Below are 22,806 nucleotides of genomic sequence, written 5' to 3'. Positions count from 1 at the left end.
ATAGGAGTTATGTGACCACTCTATCTCTAGTGAGATATCCAACTGCGCGCATTCTTTGTATCTATTACCTATAGAGTGATCGATTAAAATCCGAACAATTTGAATTTTAAACTTCAACAAGATATAATTTATTAATTCACAATAGAACTTCAACAAAATTAATACTTTTAATGGATGTTTGTCTGAGCTCTGTTAATCATTAACCTATCTGCCCTTAGCGGTAATGATGGCTTCAATGCAGTGGCGGAAGGCCTGATATCCACTAAGGATATAGTTCTCTATCCTGGCAACCCAGTACTCGGTGACATTGGATTTGAGGGCCTCTATGTTTGGATGACGGGCACTGTAGGCCTTCCACTTGACATGCATCTCAAAGGTGCAGTCAAGAGGGTTGTCACCTGGGCAGTAGGAGGGCCAAAAACATCAAAAAGGAATTCAAAAGACTCATTCAAAAGAGTCGTGTAGCGAATAGGAGAATGTTTTCTTTCATTGAGGTATAAAAGTGGCCTTTCCACCCTCACAAGGCTCTTCCAAACAAATTTTTTAAAGTTCTATGAATATATCTCTTACCTGGGCCCTCATAGACTTGAAGGCATTCTCCTGGGCTGTTTTTTAACTCCTCCGAGTCCAATTCGACCTTTTTGACAGAACCCTTCTTCCTCTTCAACGTTTCGGACTTGCTAACGGCGTAAACGGGGGTCTTGTAGTCACCCAACTGCTTGAAGTGCGCCAATGCAAATTCGTCCATCACGTTTAAATATCATTTTCTCAACTTGTAGCGGCGCTAGAGAACTGATTTAAAAAAAAATTAATTGCTTATACTTTAATGTATCAAAATATGAATTAATTTCAATCACTCAAGCTTAATTAGTTATTGAATTGGTAAGAGTTCAAATTTTAATGGGCCACTCATTATATGTTAGGTAGATAAGGATTTTTCTTTCCAACCCGAGGATTGCAATTCCATACTTAGATTGTATCACTCAACCTTTCAAACGAAAACAAGCCAAAAAAAACAACAACAACAGCAAACTTAAGTTTGTTGTTACCAATTTTGATCCAATTCTATAACTGTGGAATTATTACACTATGCAACAAAATGAAGGTCTTGAAATAAAAAAAAACATTTTAAAAATGTGATTTTGATTGATTTTTGGACAATTTAGTTTTTAATATTTTAACATAAGTTGGTCAGGTGATGTGAATATAGATTCCAATAATATTCTAGGTTAAAAAATTGAAGTGTTTATTAGAATTTATATTAAAATTATAATTAATAATTTAGATAATTTATAAATGCTTCATATTTAAAATAATTAATTAATTAAACTCTTAAGTGAATAATTTTTTTCTGGAAAATTTATAAATACAAGAACTGAATTGACCAACAATCAATTAAAATCAACCTTTTTTAACCCATTTTCTTTTTAAATTGAAATATAAAGTCTATTTTTTAACTTCAGGTAGAATATATATCACTTAAAAATAAAATAATAAATATATTAGTATCTAAGTGAAGTCCTTTATTTTACTCGATTTTTTGGTAGTTAAATACATTTTTTATTAATTATCATCAAGATAATGTAATAAATAATTCATTTTTTCAATTACTAAAGTGTTTGTATCAATTTACATTTACTTTTATTAATTTAGTTCTTTCATGTCAAAATATGCCATTCAATCGTAGTTATACGCGAAAAACTAACTACATCATTTCAGCTGATGAAGTTTTACTATAACCTCTTTCAAGAGACAAGATAACTTTAACTTAAAGTAGAGTGTGCTTTGCTATTTTCTTTTCTTCAATTCTAACTAGAAGTGAAGAAAATAAAAAATAGCTACGATTGAAAGACGAACTAATCGGTCCTTAGGACCGTTGAATGGTAAAAAAGATCAAAACGGTAGAAAAAAAAAGATTAGAAGACAAAAAAAAAAAAAAAAACTCATTAGGAAATCAGTCTTTGGACCCAACACTATCTGTATTCCACAAGACATCCCTTCATGTGATTATTATACAAGTCCTAGTATCATTAGGAGTATATAAAAATAACTGAGTCATAGATAAAGGCCTCTATTGTGAAAGAGTAGTCAATAGAAAAATAAACAATTCCAGTTAAAAACAAGAATGACTATGTTCCAAACACCGACCTATAGTATCGTGTTATTGTTGTGACGTAGTTGTCACTCTTATTCTTCTCTTTTGACTAGAAGGGAGATGGCCTGTTCAAAATGGCTGCATGATTGAAGGAACATGTAAAAGTTTCTAACTTTAAGCCAATCAAAATTGAGAACTACTAAATCCTACCTTCCTTGCTTTGAGTGTCCACTCTTTCCCTAGAGTCCTTTAGTCTTAGATAGGTATGTACGAACACAGGAAATCTGAGAATGGTCTGAGACTGTTATAATATTTGCAAGATCGAAATAAGTAGGTCCAAGTTCTGTCTGGATGGTCTTGTAGTAAAATTGTGTCTATTAAAAAAAAAAAAAAATCGGTCTTGATCACTCCCACAAAAAACGATCTGATTAAATACAAAATGAAAGGATTGTTTTTAGAATAGGGATAACAACGTCAGTCTAGATCGATCTAGATAAAATAACGTTAGACCATACCGAAACAAACCCAGTATGTCTTAACACTATTATGTATCTATCACAGTGATATTCTAGTAATATGAAAATTTACGCGGTATTCTTTTGTCTACTAATCTTGCCTCTTATTACAAATTTTATGGTTGATTGGTTGAATTCAATTAATTGTTTTAAGTAATAAACAATTTTCTAATATAAATTAGTAATGTATCTAATACTTATATTCGTATCTGGATGTGGAAATTTCAAATTTTTATATTCCGTCCGCACCTTCATACGAGTATTAACATTTTCAAATATTTGATATAGATCATAACTATGGGGCCAAGGAATTTCGGCGTAAATTATTTTGCCTTTTGACATTTTAACTTAAACAATTTCACAAATTGACATTTCGCCTTAAAACCATTTTGCCTCAATGGATATTCTGCCTTCACGTTTATAAGTCGCTATTGTTTGTTTTTTGTATAAATTGATGTTCTCTTTGAATTTTAAATCAAAATGGTTATTATTAAAAAATGCATTAAATGCTTATTTACTGTTGGAATAATGATGGAATTATATGCTTTTGCCTCATATTATGTGTGTTCTTCAATCCATGAGTCTTTTCCAATATGGGTAATCCATCATGTCTGATGAAATTATCATTAGACATGACAGATTACAATTATTGTTTATATTTATTTATATTCTAATTCGGGTTATATTTTTCACTAAATAGCACAAAATAGTTTACAATAATCATGTAATAATTATTAGCTGTATAGTAGGATTTGTAATTTATTGTATATGTCAATAAAGACTCCAACGTAAAAAAATTATCCCAAATTAGTTAGTTCATATCTTCAGGGTCGTTTAGATAAATTTGGTCTATCTTTCACTGCATCCTGATCAATAAGGGAAGCAAGTAGAGGTTTAAAATTTTATTTACAAGTTCAAATAATACAATGAATTAATTGAATACGAGTTCATAGGGGGCCTCATCAGAAGCAAATCCAAGTTCATAGATAATATTATTAAGGGAAATTACCGATTAAACCTATTGAGTATTCCAATGAAGCCATCAAGGGAATATCATCCCTCAGTATCTCCTTTAGTAAGGTTACATCAGATCCTAAAGCCATAGCTAGCGAAGTTCACTCTTATTATTACAATATTTCAAATGGTCCAATTACGTGGATGAAAATAAATGCTTGCAATGTAAACAATGGCGCACGTTGCAATCGAATGAAAATATAAAGGGTGAAAAAAAGACACGTGTACCCACAAGTATATTAATTATATCAAACTAAGGCTTTACAAAGAAATTTAAAGCCCCAGGTCCCTCAAGACTACCTTTTGAATTTTATAAGACCTTTATAAGATTCCATGAAAGGCCCCAAGGAAATGAAAAAGAGCTCAAAAAGTCTTTGAATCTATCAGTCACGGCTTTATCAAAAACCAGCTCATATATAATGGCCTTCCTCCTCATTTGATTTACAGGATAAAATATATTTTTGAACGATCCTTCTTCAGGATATATCTGCTACGCGGGGAGGTATTTTTTCTGTAGAGAAGGGCTGCAAACAAGGGGATCCACTAGCTCCTTCACTATTTTTGATAGCAATGAACCATCTTTACTATTGTATTAACTCGAATACGAAGATTATGAGTATAAAAATGGGAAATAGATCCGTAAAAGTGTCATTCTATGCAGATGATGTATGCATCTTTATTTACTACGGGCACAACAAAAGAAATTACTGAAGCTCTAAGTAAAGTTCGAAGGGTTTTGAAAAGTTTAGTCTGGCTTCAAAGTGAACATTGAAAAATGAGAAATACTCAAACCAATCAAGGATATCCTCAAAAAGTTATTCACATCTTTCAACTATGTTGAATCCTCAAATCTTCTAGAGGTCAAGATATCATCATTGAGTCAGGCTTACGCCTTGGAAGAAAACTATATAAAAGTAATTTCCACCGGGGGGATCAGACTATACAACTTCTTGATGGTATGCAAGCTAGAGAGGCTTAAAATATGGGACAAACTTATCCTCCCTCGTGCAATACATATATTAAGATGTGTTCCATTTGATAGGGGAATCAACGAACAAATCGTTTCAATGAAAAATTATTTCGTCTGGGGCTTTATAAGGAGGTATATTTCAGAAAATAGGATGGTTGAGTCAAAAAAAACCCTGGGGACTTGGGTCGATAGACGTCTAAATCTATATGGAAATCATTAAATCGGAGCTGGCTAAAGAGATACATTGCGAGTCAAGACGCCTGGGCAATGAGGCTCGGGGATGCTTTCACCAGCAACAAAGGGGAAGTATTTTGTAATGGGATAATCGCAGGCCCAACAGAGCTTGTTAACGTCATCAAAAAAGTAGATTTTTATTGGGCAAAAATGTCAAGATCCTGGGTGTCAATATTTGGAACACTTCTTCCCCTAATGACATCATGGGAGAAGGAAACCTTGATATGTTATTACAAAATTTCCAGATAACAGCTCTTACTTACAGAGATAAAAAAGTTGGAGGCTCCACTTCGAAATCAACTTATACTGGGCTGTCAAAAAGATTTGGAACATGATTTTCATTGCGTTTTGAGTGTTTTTGGAGGATTTTATTCAAAAACGTGTAAATGCTCCATTCAGTTACAGGGTATAAGTTCTATGATGAAATTCAATTAGATGAATATAAATATTTGTATATTTACATAACTAGGACTTTCGTCTGTATTTTTGTTTGGGAGATCCCTTTTCAGCCCCAACAATAATCTGCCAACATTTCGGTGTTACACTCTCCTTGATATCTTTTCCAAAAAAGGAATATCTTGGTGAAACCTCTCGCCGTTCTCATCCCTATCATCTCCAAGATATTCTGGGAAGAAGTCTAAGTGAAAACTTAGGAAATGTATTTTTAGACTCATGTTGCAACCCCAAGCCTTGTAAGATGCTAAAAGATGAATAATAAGTTCTTTCTAGTTGTGGGACTATACATTTCCTTCGAAATGTTGACACACTTTAGTTAATGATAGCCATACTGCACGCTCTCATATTGATAGTTTCTCTTTAAATCAAGTACTCGTCAATAGTTTTATCTGTGGGCGAACAAAAGTTTATTCTTTTATTTTTGCATTACTAATATTTGGAAACTTTTTTTTTTCAGGTATGCAAATCCTTCTACATTCCAGTCCAAGGCTTTTTATAAAATATTTCTTAACCCCAATTTAATATGAAGGGGAGGAAGAAATATCTTTTTTGGATCAACGAGAGAATCTTTTATTACAATTTTCTTCCTCAGAGTCAAAACTCTTTTAGGCCACATTGTCTTTTTTGTAATGGTTGCTCCAAGGTAATTTCATTTAATCAGGCTGCTAGAATTTTCAATCTGATTTGTTGTACCGACGGTTGGTAAAGAAAAACAGATTTGGACAAAAAATACAACCACTCATCTTCAGTGACATCAATATTTGCAAGCGTGGTGGACGTCATACATCAGTCGTATACACCATATGGTCAAAGTTGATAATTCTGTAGAGAAAAATGCGTTTAAAATACTGATGTGATTTTCAAATGCCTGCTTTATTATGATGTTTGAGGGTATAACAAAAGTATTTATTAGTAAAATGTTTAATGATGATATACCACGAATAATTGACTTAGAAGTTTTTTATCCGTTACAGTGGATTTGAAAACGTCACACTCCATGAAATTGTAATTCATTATGAACCATATTCTCAGAATAATAACTAAGGAAACGACAAAGTAGAGTATTTCGAAATATATTTGAAGTTCCAAATTTAAAAAGAAGGCTTAAATTAAATATAATCTACACACTAAAAAATAAACCCTCATAAATATACAAAATTAATCAATTAGAATCATATAACTAATAATAACAATAAATTATAAATACAGAATATTGAAATAATAGATTGATTCAAATAATATTTTCTTGTTCTGACATGAATTCAGTTAAATATGTCATAACTTTAAGTTGCTAAAAAAAAGCCAGACGTGGAGTTTAATAAAAAAGATCATCACCCTTTTTCCTAATGTGGAAGTTGCTATATACAATTGTGCACATGATAGATATATCTCAACGGATGAAATCTAAATAATTATTAATAATAAAGTAAATGTCAAAATCATACAATTAGACAATAAGTATATTAATAAAAAAAAATGTTAGAATTAAATCCATTGTAAAGATTTAGTGCAAAAGCTAATTATGTAGTAATGTCCGCCGATATCACTCCTTATTAAGGGCATCAAAAAAGATTTCCCCTGTTATTTATGCTTGTATAACAGCATACTATTATCATGAAGGATATACACAATTGCCAATTATAATACTACACCCAATGTAACTACCCCCGTTGTTGTGACCATTTAAGCAGTTGTTTTTCCCTTTTATGAGTTTTTTAAACACCATTTCTTGGGACATAGCTAATCCTTAAGTGATAAAAAAAGTAATATTTATTGACTATATAATATTGGAAAACCTAATGATCATACCCAAGTCTTTAAGTGAAGAAACTAATGTCAGACAAACTATTGCAAGCCATCCAAAGCTACTACTCCCATTGTTGTGACCATTTAAGCACTTGTTTTTGCCATTTAATGAGTTGTGTATCCTAATTCTTGATCATTTTAGCTAAAATAGAACAATATTTTATGATTAGATTTATAAAAAAATGAATACTTACTCTTAGATGGTACAAAATTCAGAGTTCCATTTCGTAATTTGGTGTGGATGACTCTAAACAGGCAAAAAATTATCTTAACTTCACAATTTACAATCGAGGTATTTCTATAAATGACATCATTACCAACATCCTCCATTAATTAATGATGGTTCCTTGGGAAGGGAAGAATTTACCTGTGTATTTCTCCATAATTTTTTTGAACGTAGGATTATTAGCAATGGATAAGGTTATATTACATGCAATAAACATCTTTGTGAGATCAAAGTTAGAGTCTGACTTGATGTATTCATCGTTAACTTGATTTTATGGATGAATATCCATACTCTAGATGAGGATAATGAGTGGCGTGTAATTCTAGACAAGGGACTAAAGGCACATTTATATCGATAAATCCGGCAGACCATCTGTTTCTCATCCAGTAAGTATTTTCCAAATTCCTGGGCCTCCATTTTCAGAAATCCAGACAGAAGGATACATTATTTTAGGCATTTTATTCAGTTCTCTATCGACTATCAGTATCTAATATTATATTAATATTGAATAATAAAGGCGGGAATGATAACGTTCTTGATAGAAGAAGATGTATATTATTTAATCAATGATGCAATAAGTATTTCTTCTCTTTTCCTCGCACGCTTTTCTATTCTTACCAAAATTATCACCCTTAGTTATGGTATAACCTTGTATTTCTATTAAACTTGGGTTGCTCCTATTCCAGTTATCCCATTAATACAAAAAACAACAATATATTTAGTATAGCCGAGTTGCATACCAAGGAAAAGTGCTATAACTTTTAAGTATTCACAGATTGACCATTTATTTTCAATGTAATTTAACTTTTCTAAAATTAGCCCCATAATTTTCATGGGTTTCTTTCATGCCCACTACATGCAAAAGAGGAACAGATGGAAGTATATTTCTGTTGTGTAGTGATACAGCTTTGAGGCTTGTCTAGAAGACTTAATAAATAAACACCACTCATTTATTTTATTATCAAGGCGAAGCGCCTTCATTACGGAATTAATGTCATTACAATAAACAATGCCCTCCTAAAGTGATACATTTTTTTTTTTGGAAATCCGAATCTCGTTTCCTGTAATAACTGATTTTAGTCTCTTTTCCAGAAGATTCCATCCCTTTAGTCTTGAAGCTAAAATTTTGGAAGACTGTCTCTTAGATTTAAATCTCGAATGAAATGATTTAGCTCTTCCTGGCCCAATAAATAAGGTTTGATGGTTGAACAGTTTGATGGGACTTCCATATATTCATCATCTATATCCTCAATGGGATAGTCAATAGTTTCAAATTTCAATTTGAAGAAAATAAAGGTGAGTACGAGCAATAAACATCCTAAAAAGCAGTTCCTAATAAATATTATTTATTTTAAGAAAACCTTCAAACCCTTAATGAAATCTTATTGTCTTTGAATTTGACATTTAATAAAGTATATTACATTTTTAATACCACATATGGCGATTTTAATTGTAACTCTAAATATATCACACAAACATGAATGTAACATTTAATTTTCTATTGTTGATCTGACAACTTTTTGTCCGCCTATATATTGGCAATATGACCATATACTAAACTCAAATGATTACATTAGTAGGTAACATATCTCTAAGTATTAAATAAGGAATAAGAAAATTAACAAATAATACAGTCTCTATGTAGATATGTATCAAAAGTCGGGAGCATTTAAAATCAACATGGTAACACTGACAATTTGAATAAATGTTTTGCAGGAGAGCAGCTTTGCTGTCATGACGTTTTATTAGATTAACTACAAACAGCCGTGACAAGGAAGATGAGAAGAAGGAAATGGACAATGACATTGGGAAAAATTACTGGGTCGTCGATCCTCAATTCTACTCTGAGTCCAAAAAGGACTTAAAAATTATAATTCCGCAACAAATCCTCAAGGTTATTCTCCGTATTTTACGAGTACATTCCGGTTTTGAATATAATTGAATGTAGTAGAAAATAATTTGACTACAGCTGAGGAAATTATTTTTTTTTCATATTCATAAGTCCCAAAAAATGGGCGAACTAAAAATACACCCGATTTTTATCACTAAATATATTGAAAACTTTTTCTCGGGAATATTAAAAATTAAAGTAATAAATGACTCCATCTGACCTAGGAATTGTCAAGGTCAACATACATATTTATTTATGAAAACCGTATTTAGTTTGGGATATTTAAAAAAAAAAGAAAACCAAAATGAACATGGTAGCCCTGACAATTTGAAGAATGTTTGTGAGGATGTAATGTTCTACGAACACCACCAACAGACGGAAGCAACGGACCGGAGTAAAGTCAATAAGAACACCTTTGAATTGGGGGTACAATCATACACTAAAACATATATTCAATAAGGGATTACATTTAAAAGGATGTACATACTATATCACTATTAAAATATACTAACTCGTAAAACACAAGGTACATTACAATCTATTTAAAACAAATCCCTACGTCATGATCTAAAAGTAAATAAAAGACAATACATAACAGAGGAGAGCAGCTTAGCTGTCATTACGCTTCATAAGATTAGCTACAAGCAGCTGTGATGGGGGGGGGGGAGAGTAAACAAGAAATTGTGGATCCTCAATTCTACTCTGAGTCCAACAAGGAGTTAAAAAATTATAACTCCGCAACACATCTTCTATGTCACTCTTTGTTCAATCCGGTTTTGTATATAATTGTGTGTGGCAGAAAAGGAAGTTCACTCCTCAGGAATCAAATAAAAATGATAACAGCTTACTCGTAAGCACCTTCTTAACAAAACTACATGCATTTTTCATAAAAAAAAAAATAGAAGGTTACAAGATAATTTTTTTCTTTTCTTTCTGAAAAGTTTATTTTATTAGATTTTAGATTTGCTACTCTCTGTTGCTATGTTTACAAACGAATATAAGTAAACACGCTTATGCCCCATTTTTTTATCATGTAAAAAATGATTATCTACTCACTAACATACAAAATACAAAGTATTTGGTTGTCAGCTGTCTATGTCTCTGTTTGTTTTCTCATAACAAATATTGATAGCAGTGATTGGTTGAATTATAAGGAGGTCTTTTTATGTTCTCAACAATGATTAAATAATAATTCTATAGTTGGAAATGATTATCTAACTACCAACTGATTTTGGGCCTTTTCTTCTGTTTTTCGTATGAAAGTTTGAGTGATATAATGAAAGCAATGACGGTACCTATCGAGATGTGATCTTTATAGTATCTCTCAACCTTTCCTTCAAAATGAGAAATAAAACAAGATCCAAAATCAGTTGGTAGTTAGCCAATTCTTATTCTAAGGTGTGGTGCAATTAAAACCACAGCTTAATGACGACGATTTTTTTTACCCATTGAAAAACCTCAACTTTAAAGAAAAAATAAAAAATTGTTCATAATATTACATAAGGGAACAATTAGCACAAGTTTTGAACAAATGAATAATCAATAATCAAATGTATCTATGAGCGGATAATCCAATACTGATCTCAGTTTTTCTCTCAGATATTTGAATTCGGAAATATCTGGAATTATAGTAATTCGGAACTGTGACCGTTCAAAGTCATTTTTTAACCTAAGAAAAATCCCCAACTTAAAAGTAGTATTGATAAAACTTATGTAAAATTGTGTTTTTTATGATAAAAAGTGTTTTATTGATTCTGTATCTTATTCTGAACTCGATATATTCCCATTTTTAAAGTGAAAAATGATAAAAAACGGCACTCTTTTTTAAACCCGTATAACTTATTCATAATACATTTTGATGATAAATATCCTAGCATATACATTAGAAAAATATTCAATGTATAATTTAAAAAAAAGATCTAATTAAAAAATATCTATCTCGAAGGATTTTTGTTCTATTTTGTAGTGATCCCATTTTTTATGGGGGTGTCATAGCAAATAGTCAACATTATTATGATATTTTTCCGCTATCAATGCTAATTTCATCACGTCATACATCGTAAAAGGAAGTTCGAGGCAATCAAAGGAAAATACTTCTAACTTGATCCTCCATCTTAAAAGATGTTTGAATTCGGATTCCGAATTCCACGAGGAACGACGGCAGGAGAATTCATCTGAGGAAAACTACCAGACCTCATTAGGGCATAAAGAAAAGTGTCATTTCTCGTTATTTTTCCGTCTAAAAAAGGAAAATATATCGAGTTCAGAACAAGATACAAAATCAATAAAACGCATTTACATAATTTTAATTAATCCTACTCATAATTTGGGGATTTAATATGTCGTGGGGGTGTTAACATATCCCTCTAAAAGCAGAATTTTCGCCTATCTTTCCTGTAAATTAATTTAAAAATGTATAATAAAATAAATGTACATATATTTAAATATAATTTTAATATTTTCTCTATACTAATGCTAACTTAAATGTTGAAGGTTCCCTTTTTTATAGCAATAATTCATTTTGATAGCCCCAAATTATATAAAAGGCAGCTGATAATAACAGGAGTCTTAATTCAACAATACGATATGTCTTCCTCCCGCCTTCTTTTTGCCCTCTTACAAAAATCCCAGATCTAATGATGTATATTATGAAACAAAAATATCCTATTTTGTGGTCATTATTTTTTCTTCTCTTTGGATATAAATAACCTCAAAGTGTATTGACTGACATAATAATAATTATTTCTATATTATGTCTCTAACAGCTAACACTATGTTGTAACTTTGTCGCAAATTAAGCAATTATGTAGGTATAATAATAAGTGGTGGTGGGTTTTGGTCTGAAAAGCCTAGATCGACTTGTGACCGTTATGATTTTTAGTGGACCGAATAATATAATTTGGTTCTTTAAGGGAGTTTGGAATGCACCGGTCTCAAAGAAAAATTTGGTCTGGATTGGTTTCATTTAAAATTAACTGTATACCAATTCTATAGATGCATTGTTGATGATTATTCTTGTATATTTCAAAATTGTGAACAATAACATCATACAAAGTTAAATTTGTTACATATATCATATTTGGCCTTTCCCTAAATCAGGATAGGGAGGAAAGTTGGTCGCTAGATTGAGACCCAAAAAAGCGGTATATATATTTATTGAGACTGTACAAATCGTTCTGCGATTTGAAAAGGATTAAATTTCGGTTTATAGTCTGAAATCGAGATCTGGGATAAAATGTTGGTACAAATCGATCATGATAAAATCACTTAAGACCAAACCGTAAAAAAATATTCCCTGGACCGAGTCTCAACACTAATAAAATTTGTCAAACGTAATATATTAATGAACTACACAACTAAGCAACAAAAAAATATATTTTAGCTTCCAAAATAAAAATTAATTTATTATCAACAATTTCTTGTTTTCTTTAATTTGAATAAGCGTTCACATTTCAATCAAGATCATCTTGAGAAAATTCTGAGAAAATGTAATGTCAATTTAAAAAAATTATAAAAATAAAAAGATTTTGATAAAAGAGAAATAACATCTCGTTTTGTTATTTATTTCATTTGAATTGTAAATAATAAATTAATTTGACTTTCAATTACAGAATAGTATATGTTTCAGGATCGTCAATTAGTTTAGCAGGTATATTGAATTATTTTCAATTGATTATTTATTAGTGGGGGTATCTGGTATTACTCGGAGTTATTAGGCGTCGGCTAAAAGAAAAATAATGAGAAAAATTTCAAAAATTCTTAGCTATTCACAAAAAAATAAATTTTTTGTAAAGAAAAATTAATCACTCCATTTCTATTCTCAAAACATTAATATCTCATTAGTAAATCCTCAGTTTTTTCTCTTCATTTTTCATGAGCACACTCACACGTAACTACTCAATACTTATATCAATTTTTATGATATGTTCTGTACTCAAGAATGCAAGAATAATACTACAAGTTTGAGAAATTTTTTTATGTGCCGAGATGACTGATGAGTACTTAATTCTCTAAAACTCTCACTAATAAATAGAAACATAATTCATTTGACATACTTTCGTTCATATTTAATTTAAATCTTAACATATACTAAAAATACTCATTAATTATGATAGACATAAGAGACCAATAACAAAAACAAACAGTACTCTTGTTATAGATGCACACGCCCGTAATATTTCATTAATACGGCTACATTATTATTTCCTATATCAAAAATATTTATATGATTTACACCAGGGAGTACTATATACAGTGCACCCAATATACACGTCCGATCCTTCATGCACACGCCTCCAACGTTTGATTAATTATTCCTTCGATCAATGTATGTTTTTTTTTCCAGAGATGTTCAAAAAGCTATTATAAAAGAGGGTCGGATTTTTTCAGTTGTTACCTGGTTTGTTCCTGCCTTCATGTATGTTTTTATTTACTAAAACTGTCATCATTATTCTTTTATTCTTTTTTATCCTCAGCATTACGCCATCACAAAGTAAATGGAGTCCAAAAGTAAATTAGTGTTGTCAAATATTAATGAATAACTTGCGGGAAAGAATATCTTGCCTTAGACAAGACTACAAGTAAATCCAGACATTACTTGTTATTTTTCCATGGACTTGGAAACAAAAAACCCGGATCATGAGAACTGGACCAGAAATACCCGGAGCAGGAGGACTCGGACTTGACCTAAACACTAAAAAGTTTGACTCAAATACAGTTCTAAGTATTAGATATTTATTCTTTTCTTTAATTATAATTAGTATTTACTATTTAGAATGAATAATTACTAATTATTTATGGAATATGAAGAGGATCTAGATGAAAATGCAAAATGATTAAAGGGAATTATAAATAGAGGTATATACGAGTGTAATTTTAAAAATATATCGTAATATTTGATTTCTTTAATATTTTTGTTGTACTAGGTAGGCTTTATTGATGATAAGCTCGACGAAAATTGTAGCGGCATCATTCATCAGTACACATTTAAGTTTAATATTTTTCTTGTCTTAAACAAGACTACAGGTAGTTCAAGACATTACTCGGATGCAGAAAGACCCGGAGCATGAGGAGTCAAACTTTTCCTGAACACTAAAAAGATGGACTCAAATACAGCTCTGAATATTGGATCTAATGGATCTTTACACATTTCTTTAATTATATTTATTATTTACGATATAGAATGAGTAATTATTTCTGGAATATGAAGAGGATCTAGAAGAAGATGCAAAATAACTAATGCAAATTACTAATATAGGTAGATACGAGATTAGTATTATTTCTTAATATTTTTATATTGATTTTTCTATGTATGTTTTATTGATTAAAACCTCGACGAAAATGTGTAGTGGCCTCATTTATCAATACCCATTTAAGTTGTACGTACATGTTCTACATGTAAAGATTTACCATTATAAAGTTCCATGAATTTTCCAAGATTTGGATGGCTATCAATATGGAGTGGGACATTGTAGGAGACATGCATCTTGTTCATATTCGACTTAAAATTAAAATAATCAGGAATTGATTGTAAATACGACTTTTAATATGTTTTTGAAGTTGGAATTTTCTAAAGGCTTGGATACCAAAATCAAAAAGGCCACATTTCATGACAATGACAATTTTATAATTAAGAGGCTAATATAATTTTAATATTTAGAGGACAGGGAAATTTAATATTGTAATATCAAATATCCATATCATCATATCCATTCATTTATAGAGAGCAATGTCGTTCTAGAATACTAATACGATACTATGATCGAGTCCTTGAATATTTTATCGAGTTTTCAAATTTATTATCAGTTAATTTCAAGTCCATAAAAGGTTTTTATTGAGTTCACAATGTATATTAGCTTCCGAGTCCAAGGTGTGTCACAAGACTGAGCCTTCCAGCTCAAGTCAAGTTTCGAGTATAAAATAAGATCTTATGTGGTGTTGCAAGTCTTGAGTCCAAGTCCCCACTTTTGGAGAATAGTTCAGGAAAAAAATTAATACTTTATTTTCTCATTGATATCTTCAAATTCATTTAATTATGTTTAGTACTCTTTCAGATCCATATTTAATGTTTCATTCAATGGGGTATTTCCATACTTATATAAACTATCCAAGATTACGAAAATGATCAAATATTATGAATTACTTATTATTGGGACATTATAAATCTTAATTATAATTGTGTAGTGAAAAGAAATCCATTATTTTTCTAATAGATGACACTTTGTAATGTGTATATCGTGTTCTATAAGTATGACCGGTTTACGCTTGATCAGATTAGAAAGATAAACTTTCGTACTAAAAAAACTTGACAGATAGTTTTTTGATAGTTTGACTCAGTATCGTTTGAGTGTGCGTCAAAGATGGACATAACTAAAGAGAAAATACACCATATATTACAGTTTTTCTTCCAATAAACTGAAAACGCAGGCCAGGGGGCTGAAAATGTGAATAGCGTTCATGGTTCTCATATTATCAAAGCCAATCACGTTCAATTTTGGTTTCGTCCATTCTGTTCTTGTAATTTGGATATCAAGGATACACCACGGCCTGAAAGTCCAATTGTCGAAAATGTTGATAAATTAATGGAAACTGTGGAGTAGGTTTGCACGTAAGCACTTTTTTGATTGCCAAGGAGATAAAAATGAACGCAAAATGTTTATTTCAAAAAAGCATGCCGTGAAGAGGATATAATCAAAAAAGTTGAGAGATGACAATCAAATAAAGTGTAATTTTTTGTGTTAGTTATGGAATGCAGTCAAATGAAGACCAAGGTTTGTATATTTTACTAGGTTAGATCACATTGTCTGTTCATTTGTGACGTCACGCGAAAACGCTCTATATTAATTCCAGGTGTCATTGGAATGCTTTGCATTGAATTTTCTTAATATTGATCTTGACAGATTCAAATCATACGTATATCACAATATACCCACAACAACATTTTTCCGAATTAAAACATTTTCGCTGACATGCTCATGAAAATATGTACAAGTGATGTAATCTATCATCTTATCTAATCATTTATAATATAAATTGCAGACTTGTTATTTTTCACAAATGAACTATGAATTTGCTTGCTGTATTGCCAATAACACATCACATTTATTTAAAGTTCAGTTAGGAAATGAACTTTGATTCATATTTGTGTGGTTGGAAGAAAATAACGTATGATTTTTCCCATTCAAATTCTGTATCATTTGATACCTTAAATATTCATAATATAAACATTGAATTACTTTTCATCAATAAAAATTTCACTTTTTCATAAATGACTAGTTCAATCATTCACAATCATACATCAGATGTACTTCTTTAAGCTATCAATTCGAGATTTAGTTAGCCAACATTGTTGGGAATCAAATCAGAACAAAGGGTTAATTTTTTCTAAAGTATTTTTATTTTTAAAAGGACATTAATTCAAGGATTATCATTTTTTTGGATTTTCTAGTTTAAAAAAAAACCTAAGCTGTAAAATGTAAATATAGCTAGACTTAGCTATCAACAAAAATATGTCCTTTTCTTTCTTTCACATTTTTTGGAAGAAAGGTTGAGAGATCTAATGAAAATCTCATTACGAAACGTATTCACAGGACTTGTGTATCCTTGAAGTGTTTTTATTTTATATCTTAACATTTCCTTTTAATCCTAAAAATTCTATACGTATATCATATTTGATACATGAGTTTTCAAAACCTCGATTCTAGCTATGTGCCAATTTTTTCGCAAAAAAAAACTTCATGGATGTAAATGCAAATACAGAATCAATGGGTCATTAAACTGAAAAATGCGATTTTTTTACTCATGACCTTCTAGTGTCATTGAAAAGTGCTAAAACGACGTGTTTTTTTTTTGAAAAAATCAAAATCTAATTTGAATGGTGTATACGTATATTATAATCATTTAAATAAACATGAACAAGAACAATCAGTCAGTTACTGTGAATAAAATTTTTTTATAAATTTCCAACTACTCACATCAACGAGAGTATTTCACGATGAGCAGAGCCTCTGCAGTCTCTGTAATTAGAATTGGACATTGGAGCACAACTTCAGGAAGTACAAAAGGCTAGAGAAAGAGGTGGAAGTCTTGGCGGAGGGTATTCTTAAAAAAGAAAAATTCTCTAGAAAAGTGGCAATAAGGGAATTTAATTTTAAAAAGTCCTTTTTCACATAGAGTATTGAGATTCATGCGGCGTTTGTTTTTATAAGTTGTTTATTTAAGCAATTAATTATTGAAAAATCCTTTTACAAATTAATTTCTCGGAACATTTTTTTAGAAATCGACAAAACCTCAAGTATATGAAGTGTATTTACAAATATTTTATTATTCCTAATATGTTTTTTTTACCCCAAATTTAGTCGAGTATTTATTTTTTAAGATCTAAACTTACCCGAAAAGAATGTGGATCTGCCCTATCTTTAGACATAGGGGAGAATGGGTTTGTTTATTTTGTCTTTGTGTTTTTATATTTTTTGCTTGTTTGTTAAAATTTGCAAATATATGAATGCCATTGAAGGGCAAGATTACTTTTTTTTTTTAATTTGACTGGTTTTAGATACATAGATTTGAAACTACGGACTAAAGCTATGTAACATTGATCATACAGGTTGCTCATGAGTTTTAGCCGAAAAAACTGGATAAGAAAAAATACAAAATTCTCGAGATGTTTTCCGAATACAAACGCCGTGCGACCATTATTGTGTCCCTCCAGGTAGGGGCCCACGCCCAAGGACGCAAATAACTCTATATGCAATAAAGGTAGATAACTTATATTGATTTTAACAGATTTGGTGTTAGAATATAATTTTAAATTGGTGGTGCTATTTGTTCAAATCGGGTAATTGAAACTGGAATATTAAAAAAAAAAAATCAGTATTTTTATGACCTTTATGTTTTGGAGAAAGGAAATACGGCCTCTTAGCTACCTGTGTCTGATCCCATTGGGCTACTATGTGTGGGTGGAGTCTTGGAGAGAGAGTCCTATAAACCTGCAAAATACACGGTTGACTCCTTGCGGGCTTCCATTCTCGAGGTAGTGGCGAACTTGGACGAAGAGTTCCACATCAAGACCTGTCCCAGTTTCAGGACCAGATTGAAAGTTGTAATTGAAGAAGGAGTTTGTTGGTTTGAGTGATTGACTTCACTATGGACCTTGTCAAGTAAGAGCAAAAGATTTGTGAATTGCTGAATGTATTTTGGGAAATAAATTGTATTATACAATACCCATAAACTTTCTGGAAATAAAAAATCCCTCACTGTATATTTCAAATTTATGCAAGCATTCCCATTGATTGATACAAGGGAAGCATATAATATGCCCTACTAATATATATACATATATATTAAGTCCTTAATCATTTACGGACCTTTGTCACTATTCTACCACATGGTTATATTCATGTTGACACTAAAAGTAATGCTCACAGCTCGAGTTTTGATAGTTATTTTTACAAAAGAGAGATTGTGTTAAATTCTAATAATAAATTGATATTGTTTTTCTTTATAAATATTGGTTGCATCTTCAAAGACTGCAAAAATTGAGGCAAAAGGATTATTGTGCTGGAAATGCTTGCGCGGTAGAAGAACCCAGCCAAGATTGCCAATGACCTCAAAATCAGTCGGACGACAGTATTAAATATTAAGTATATTAAAAAGCGATATGAAACCCAAAACACAGTCGCCAGAAGTTTGTTCTGGGTCAGAAACGGACAGTAACAACGAAGGCCATGATTGTGCAGTTCAAACACTACGTTGCTAGAAATCCAGTGAGGAAGATTCGCGGTATGGTTAAGAAAATGATTGTGACCTAAGTCCAAAGGATAATTAAAGATGACGTGGGAGCTAAATAAGAGCAAAGATGAAGAAACATATCATTACAATGGTCACAATTACAAAAGATTTTTTAGAACCAAACTTATTTTGTATGTGTACAAGAATATGTGGCCTCCCTAATCCACCGATATTAATCCTTCGGATTATTCCCTCTAAGCAAAGGTAGAGGAAGCAGCCTGCAACCAGCCTCACAGGTCTGCCATCAAGACCGCATGGGCTGAATTGGCAGAATACCGCATCTGCAAGCTTTTTGTGGCCTTCAGGAAGAGAGTTGAGGCGTCATTGAGGCTGTGGGAGGCCATATTGAATAAAAATGTTGATTTCAGTTTGATTTTATTCTCACTGTCATCATAAACTAGTTTAAATATAGTTTGAAAAACAAACTTCCGTATAAACTTAAATATGATGCATGGGGTATAAAATGTGACATTTCAATCCTTGAAAGAACAACAACTCCTTAAATAACTTTCACTCAGGCAGCTGTATTCAAAATACATTATATTTTTCAAATTAAATAGTTTTATAAATTAATAAGTTAATAGTTGTGAATGACTCATCGCTAATCACTCTTTTTTTATGTTTGTACATAATGATTAATCACTTATTGACAGGAGTTAAAATGTCTAATACTTTATCAATATCTCCCCGCTCCATTGTGAGTAGTTGAGTCAACCAACCATCGTCGTCAGAAAATCCCATCGCCTTCATTTGTTCCAAAGAGTCCGATACCTTTTGTGTTGTTGTCAAATAGGGACTTTGATTGTATTTGAGTGAATAAACACTCGACTCGTTGAGTAAATTTCGAGTTCGTGGGCAGTAAGCAGGTACATAATCATATGATGTTTTCGTTGGTTTGTGCGAAACCTTTTGTGTTTCTTCTTCAAGGGGAATCATGGAATAGGAGGAGGATTCGGTTTTCCCATGATTGGGTTTGTCTTTGTCTTCTTGATCAATAACATTACCATTCTCTAAAGCAGGAGTTTCTCTCGTCTCAGAATCTTCTTCGGAACAAGGCTTTAATTCTAATTTATCCGATGGAAACTCCTCGCCTGACTCTTCAAAACTAAGAACTTTAATTAAATCATATGGACAAGTGGAATTGTTTCCTGAAGAATCCATTTTCGCAAGTGTGCATTTAGAAGAGCTCGACTCCGGAGTAGACTTTCTATCCTCCTCATCAATGAGTAATTTATCAATTTCTTTACGCAATCCCCGAAGAGATCCAACGATTTCCTCCGAGTTTGCTTCTCTTGCCTCGTGCACTTGAAACTCATCCTTTAATAATACCGTCACTGGAGCTTGAAGTACACCTCGATATGGAGTCTCAGAGGGATTAAATGCCTCTTGTTCTTTTGCTGGGGATAAAGATTTTGCTTTGGGCTCAGAGTTCAAGGATTCCTCAGAGAGGGAAAGTTGTTTGACGGTTAGAGGAGCGGAAGTGGAATCAATTAAATCAAATTCTTCGTGAGTTTTTGATAAGGACTCTGGTGATAAGGAGGAAGGAATGGTTCCAAGTTGTGGTAGAAGTGTAGATGATGACTGTGGCGGTGGTGAGGAAAGAGGATGGAGAGAAATCATGGATTGTGTTTGATTCATTTTATCATATAATCTGTAGTCAGGAGAAGCAAATATATTATTTATTTCAATAAAATGCATTATACTCTCTAATACTTATTGTTTTTTCGACTTGAATCAAAGGAATTTAAACTACGTCAACTCAAAAACTTGAACAAAGTTATTTTTACGCACTATTAAGGCTAATTTTTTTTCATTTTAAATTTATAACATTGTACATGTAGCTATGGAGCTTTGATTATGTCATCAAGAGTTGATTCAACGTGTACGTACATTCACATAAAAGTTATACAAATAATTACTAAGACGATAACACCTTACACACCTATGCAACCGCATGAAGAACTGGGATGGATACGTCTTCTCATTTGATAATCGTATTATATCATGAGTCGAGTGCACTCCGAAGGCTTCACACCTGCAATAGAACTAATATTAACATATTCATATTATGACGTCGTCGTCGTCATTAGAATTTTGTCACATTAGTAACAGGTTATATATGTGATGTCGTCATCTGAGAAAATAATTTTGTATACCTAGAAATACCCGGTTTACTCCGCAAATAGCCACAGTATATAAGAAATAATCGAATATTCCTGGCATTTTAAGACAAAAAAAAAAATTGCATTATCCTCATCCTTTTGCCTTTCATTAGATGGTGCATTTAATAAAGCACGAAAAAGAATATCTGAAAAGTTTCCGACCTCAACATGAAGATGGCAGCACTCGTATATAAAAGCTAGTGCCATCTGTCTAAACTCTGTAGACAGTTACTCACCAAAGTTTCGGGCATTTTAGACGCGGTGTTGTTATATAACAATCGTTTGATTGAGTTGATGTGAGTAGTTTTGTGGACAAAATTCGTATTTTTTAATTTTATTTTTTAACATAGTCTCCTTGTTACTCTACACACTTCTCCCAGCAAAGTTACAGACAGGACGGGTTAGAGAGATGGGACCATCACTGGGAGAAGTGTGTACTGTTACAAGGAGACTATGTTGAGAAATGTCCATAAAAATTAAGATTTTTTTTTTTACATCAACTGCCTCAAACGAACACTTTTATTTACTGCAATCTTTAGGTTGAGGTCGGAAACTTTTCAGGCCGCACTCGTATCTATGTATGCGGAATTAAATATCCGTACTGCTCGGGATATTGCTGTAGTTAAGGGATTAATTTATCATTTATCATACCGACCACATAAATCCACACCGCTACAAATAACACATTTATAAGAGAATCGACCGATTCGGTTCTGACAATTGGTACAAATCTCTTCAAAAATATCTTTCTCATGGTTCCTTCTACTCGGAATATCTCCTGGAATAAGCTCTGTTCCTGTATAGAGCCTTAGTGTATCAGAGGACTTCTAAATTAAAGTATAGAGGTTATAAAAAACGATTAAGGACCTTTCTAGGTAGAAATATTACCTTTTCCTTGATGGCTGTCAGAAGCTCTCGATCATTGGATATAGTTATTTGATCCCCGTCATCATCGTAGTAATAAAATGTTTGCGAGCTTTTTAAAGAAAAAGATTCACATAAGAAGCCCAGAGTCGGCGTCTCTCCTTCTTCTAGCACAAGCTTTCTTATTTTTGGACTATTAGAACGCTCTCCTTGGTATTCAAAAATAAGTTTAATAACCAGAGCTTTGGGGCCTGAGGCCTGCATGTTCTTAATGCCACACCCTTTTCTTTACAAAGCACTCTTTTTATTGAACAAAAACAAAAAAACCTCTCAATGAATACGATGAACTGTAAAGTAAAATTTATAAAGCTAAAAAAATATAGACTAAATATGTATTTTGCGTTTTCTATTTCGTTCTTCCTATTAAACGTAATAATACGTATAATTGAACAAATGCCAAATTTGAAGGGGAAAAAACAACAACCTCGATGATGACTGAATAGTATTCAAATCACAATTCTTAGGCGAATCTGACGTTGAGTAGTAGTTCTCTTATAAAGTAACTATGAAACATTTTGTATACTTTTGCACTTAAGTAATTACAAAAAAAACAACTATATATTTATAAAAGAGAAACAAAATGGAGCTCATGTAACTCAATGTCAATCACTATTTATGCTTGAATAAAGTACAGAAAGTATCAATACTATTTATCAATACTAATATCTCGAGGTTGTGTTTAATTATTTTAAAACTTTCGAGGGGAGAGGATAGCTAAAAGTCT

General features: G+C 31.7%; 1 protein-coding gene and 2 long non-coding RNA genes across 4 annotated transcripts; 1 reads left to right on the top strand and 2 right to left on the bottom strand.

Annotated features, from left to right (window-relative positions):
• Positions 1–6,395: 6,395 nt before the first annotated feature.
• Positions 6,396–8,728, bottom strand: LOC139906403 (uncharacterized). The gene is made up of 3 exons (XR_011781897.1): positions 7,285–8,728; positions 7,094–7,232; positions 6,396–7,030 (listed from the first exon to the last, which is right to left on the bottom strand). It is a non-coding gene; the product is annotated as an uncharacterized lncRNA (long non-coding RNA).
• Positions 8,729–13,677: 4,949 nt separating this feature from the next.
• On the top strand, positions 13,678–14,570 carry LOC121124485 (uncharacterized). Of its 2 annotated transcripts, none has more exons than XR_005866315.2 (3): positions 13,678–13,930; positions 13,982–14,064; positions 14,226–14,570. It is a non-coding gene; the product is annotated as an uncharacterized lncRNA (long non-coding RNA). The 2 variants fall into 2 exon arrangements; XR_011781705.1 differs by having other exon boundaries at positions 14,133–14,570.
• Positions 14,571–19,519: 4,949 nt separating this feature from the next.
• LOC121124134 (uncharacterized) lies at positions 19,520–22,447 on the bottom strand. Its single transcript, XM_040719257.2, has 4 exons — positions 22,047–22,447; positions 21,810–21,985; positions 20,939–21,031; positions 19,520–20,647 (listed from the first exon to the last, which is right to left on the bottom strand). The coding sequence occupies exons 1-4, from the start codon at positions 22,284–22,286 to the stop codon at positions 19,636–19,638; spliced, it is 1,521 nt and encodes a 506-aa protein (XP_040575191.1). The 5' UTR covers positions 22,287–22,447; the 3' UTR covers positions 19,520–19,635.
• Positions 22,448–22,806: the final 359 nt, after the last annotated feature.

Source organism: Lepeophtheirus salmonis, chromosome 9 (genome assembly GCF_016086655.4).
Source record: "Lepeophtheirus salmonis chromosome 9, UVic_Lsal_1.4, whole genome shotgun sequence".
Classification (NCBI taxonomy): domain Eukaryota; kingdom Metazoa; phylum Arthropoda; class Copepoda; order Siphonostomatoida; family Caligidae; genus Lepeophtheirus; species Lepeophtheirus salmonis.
This window is presented reverse-complemented; position numbering and strand designations above follow the sequence as displayed.

Coding starts and splice junctions, on each gene's coding strand:
- LOC121124134 (XM_040719257.2), bottom strand. CDS start 22,286: ATGCAGGCCTCAGGCCCCAAAGCTCTGGTTATTAAACTTATTTTTGAA. Junction 21,986..22,046: donor TGACAGCCATCAAGGAAAAG/GTAATATTTCTA, acceptor ACTTTAATTTAG/AAGTCCTCTGATACACTAAG. Junction 21,032..21,809: donor GGTGTGGATTTATGTGGTCG/GTATGATAAATG, acceptor GTTCTATTGCAG/GTGTGAAGCCTTCGGAGTGC.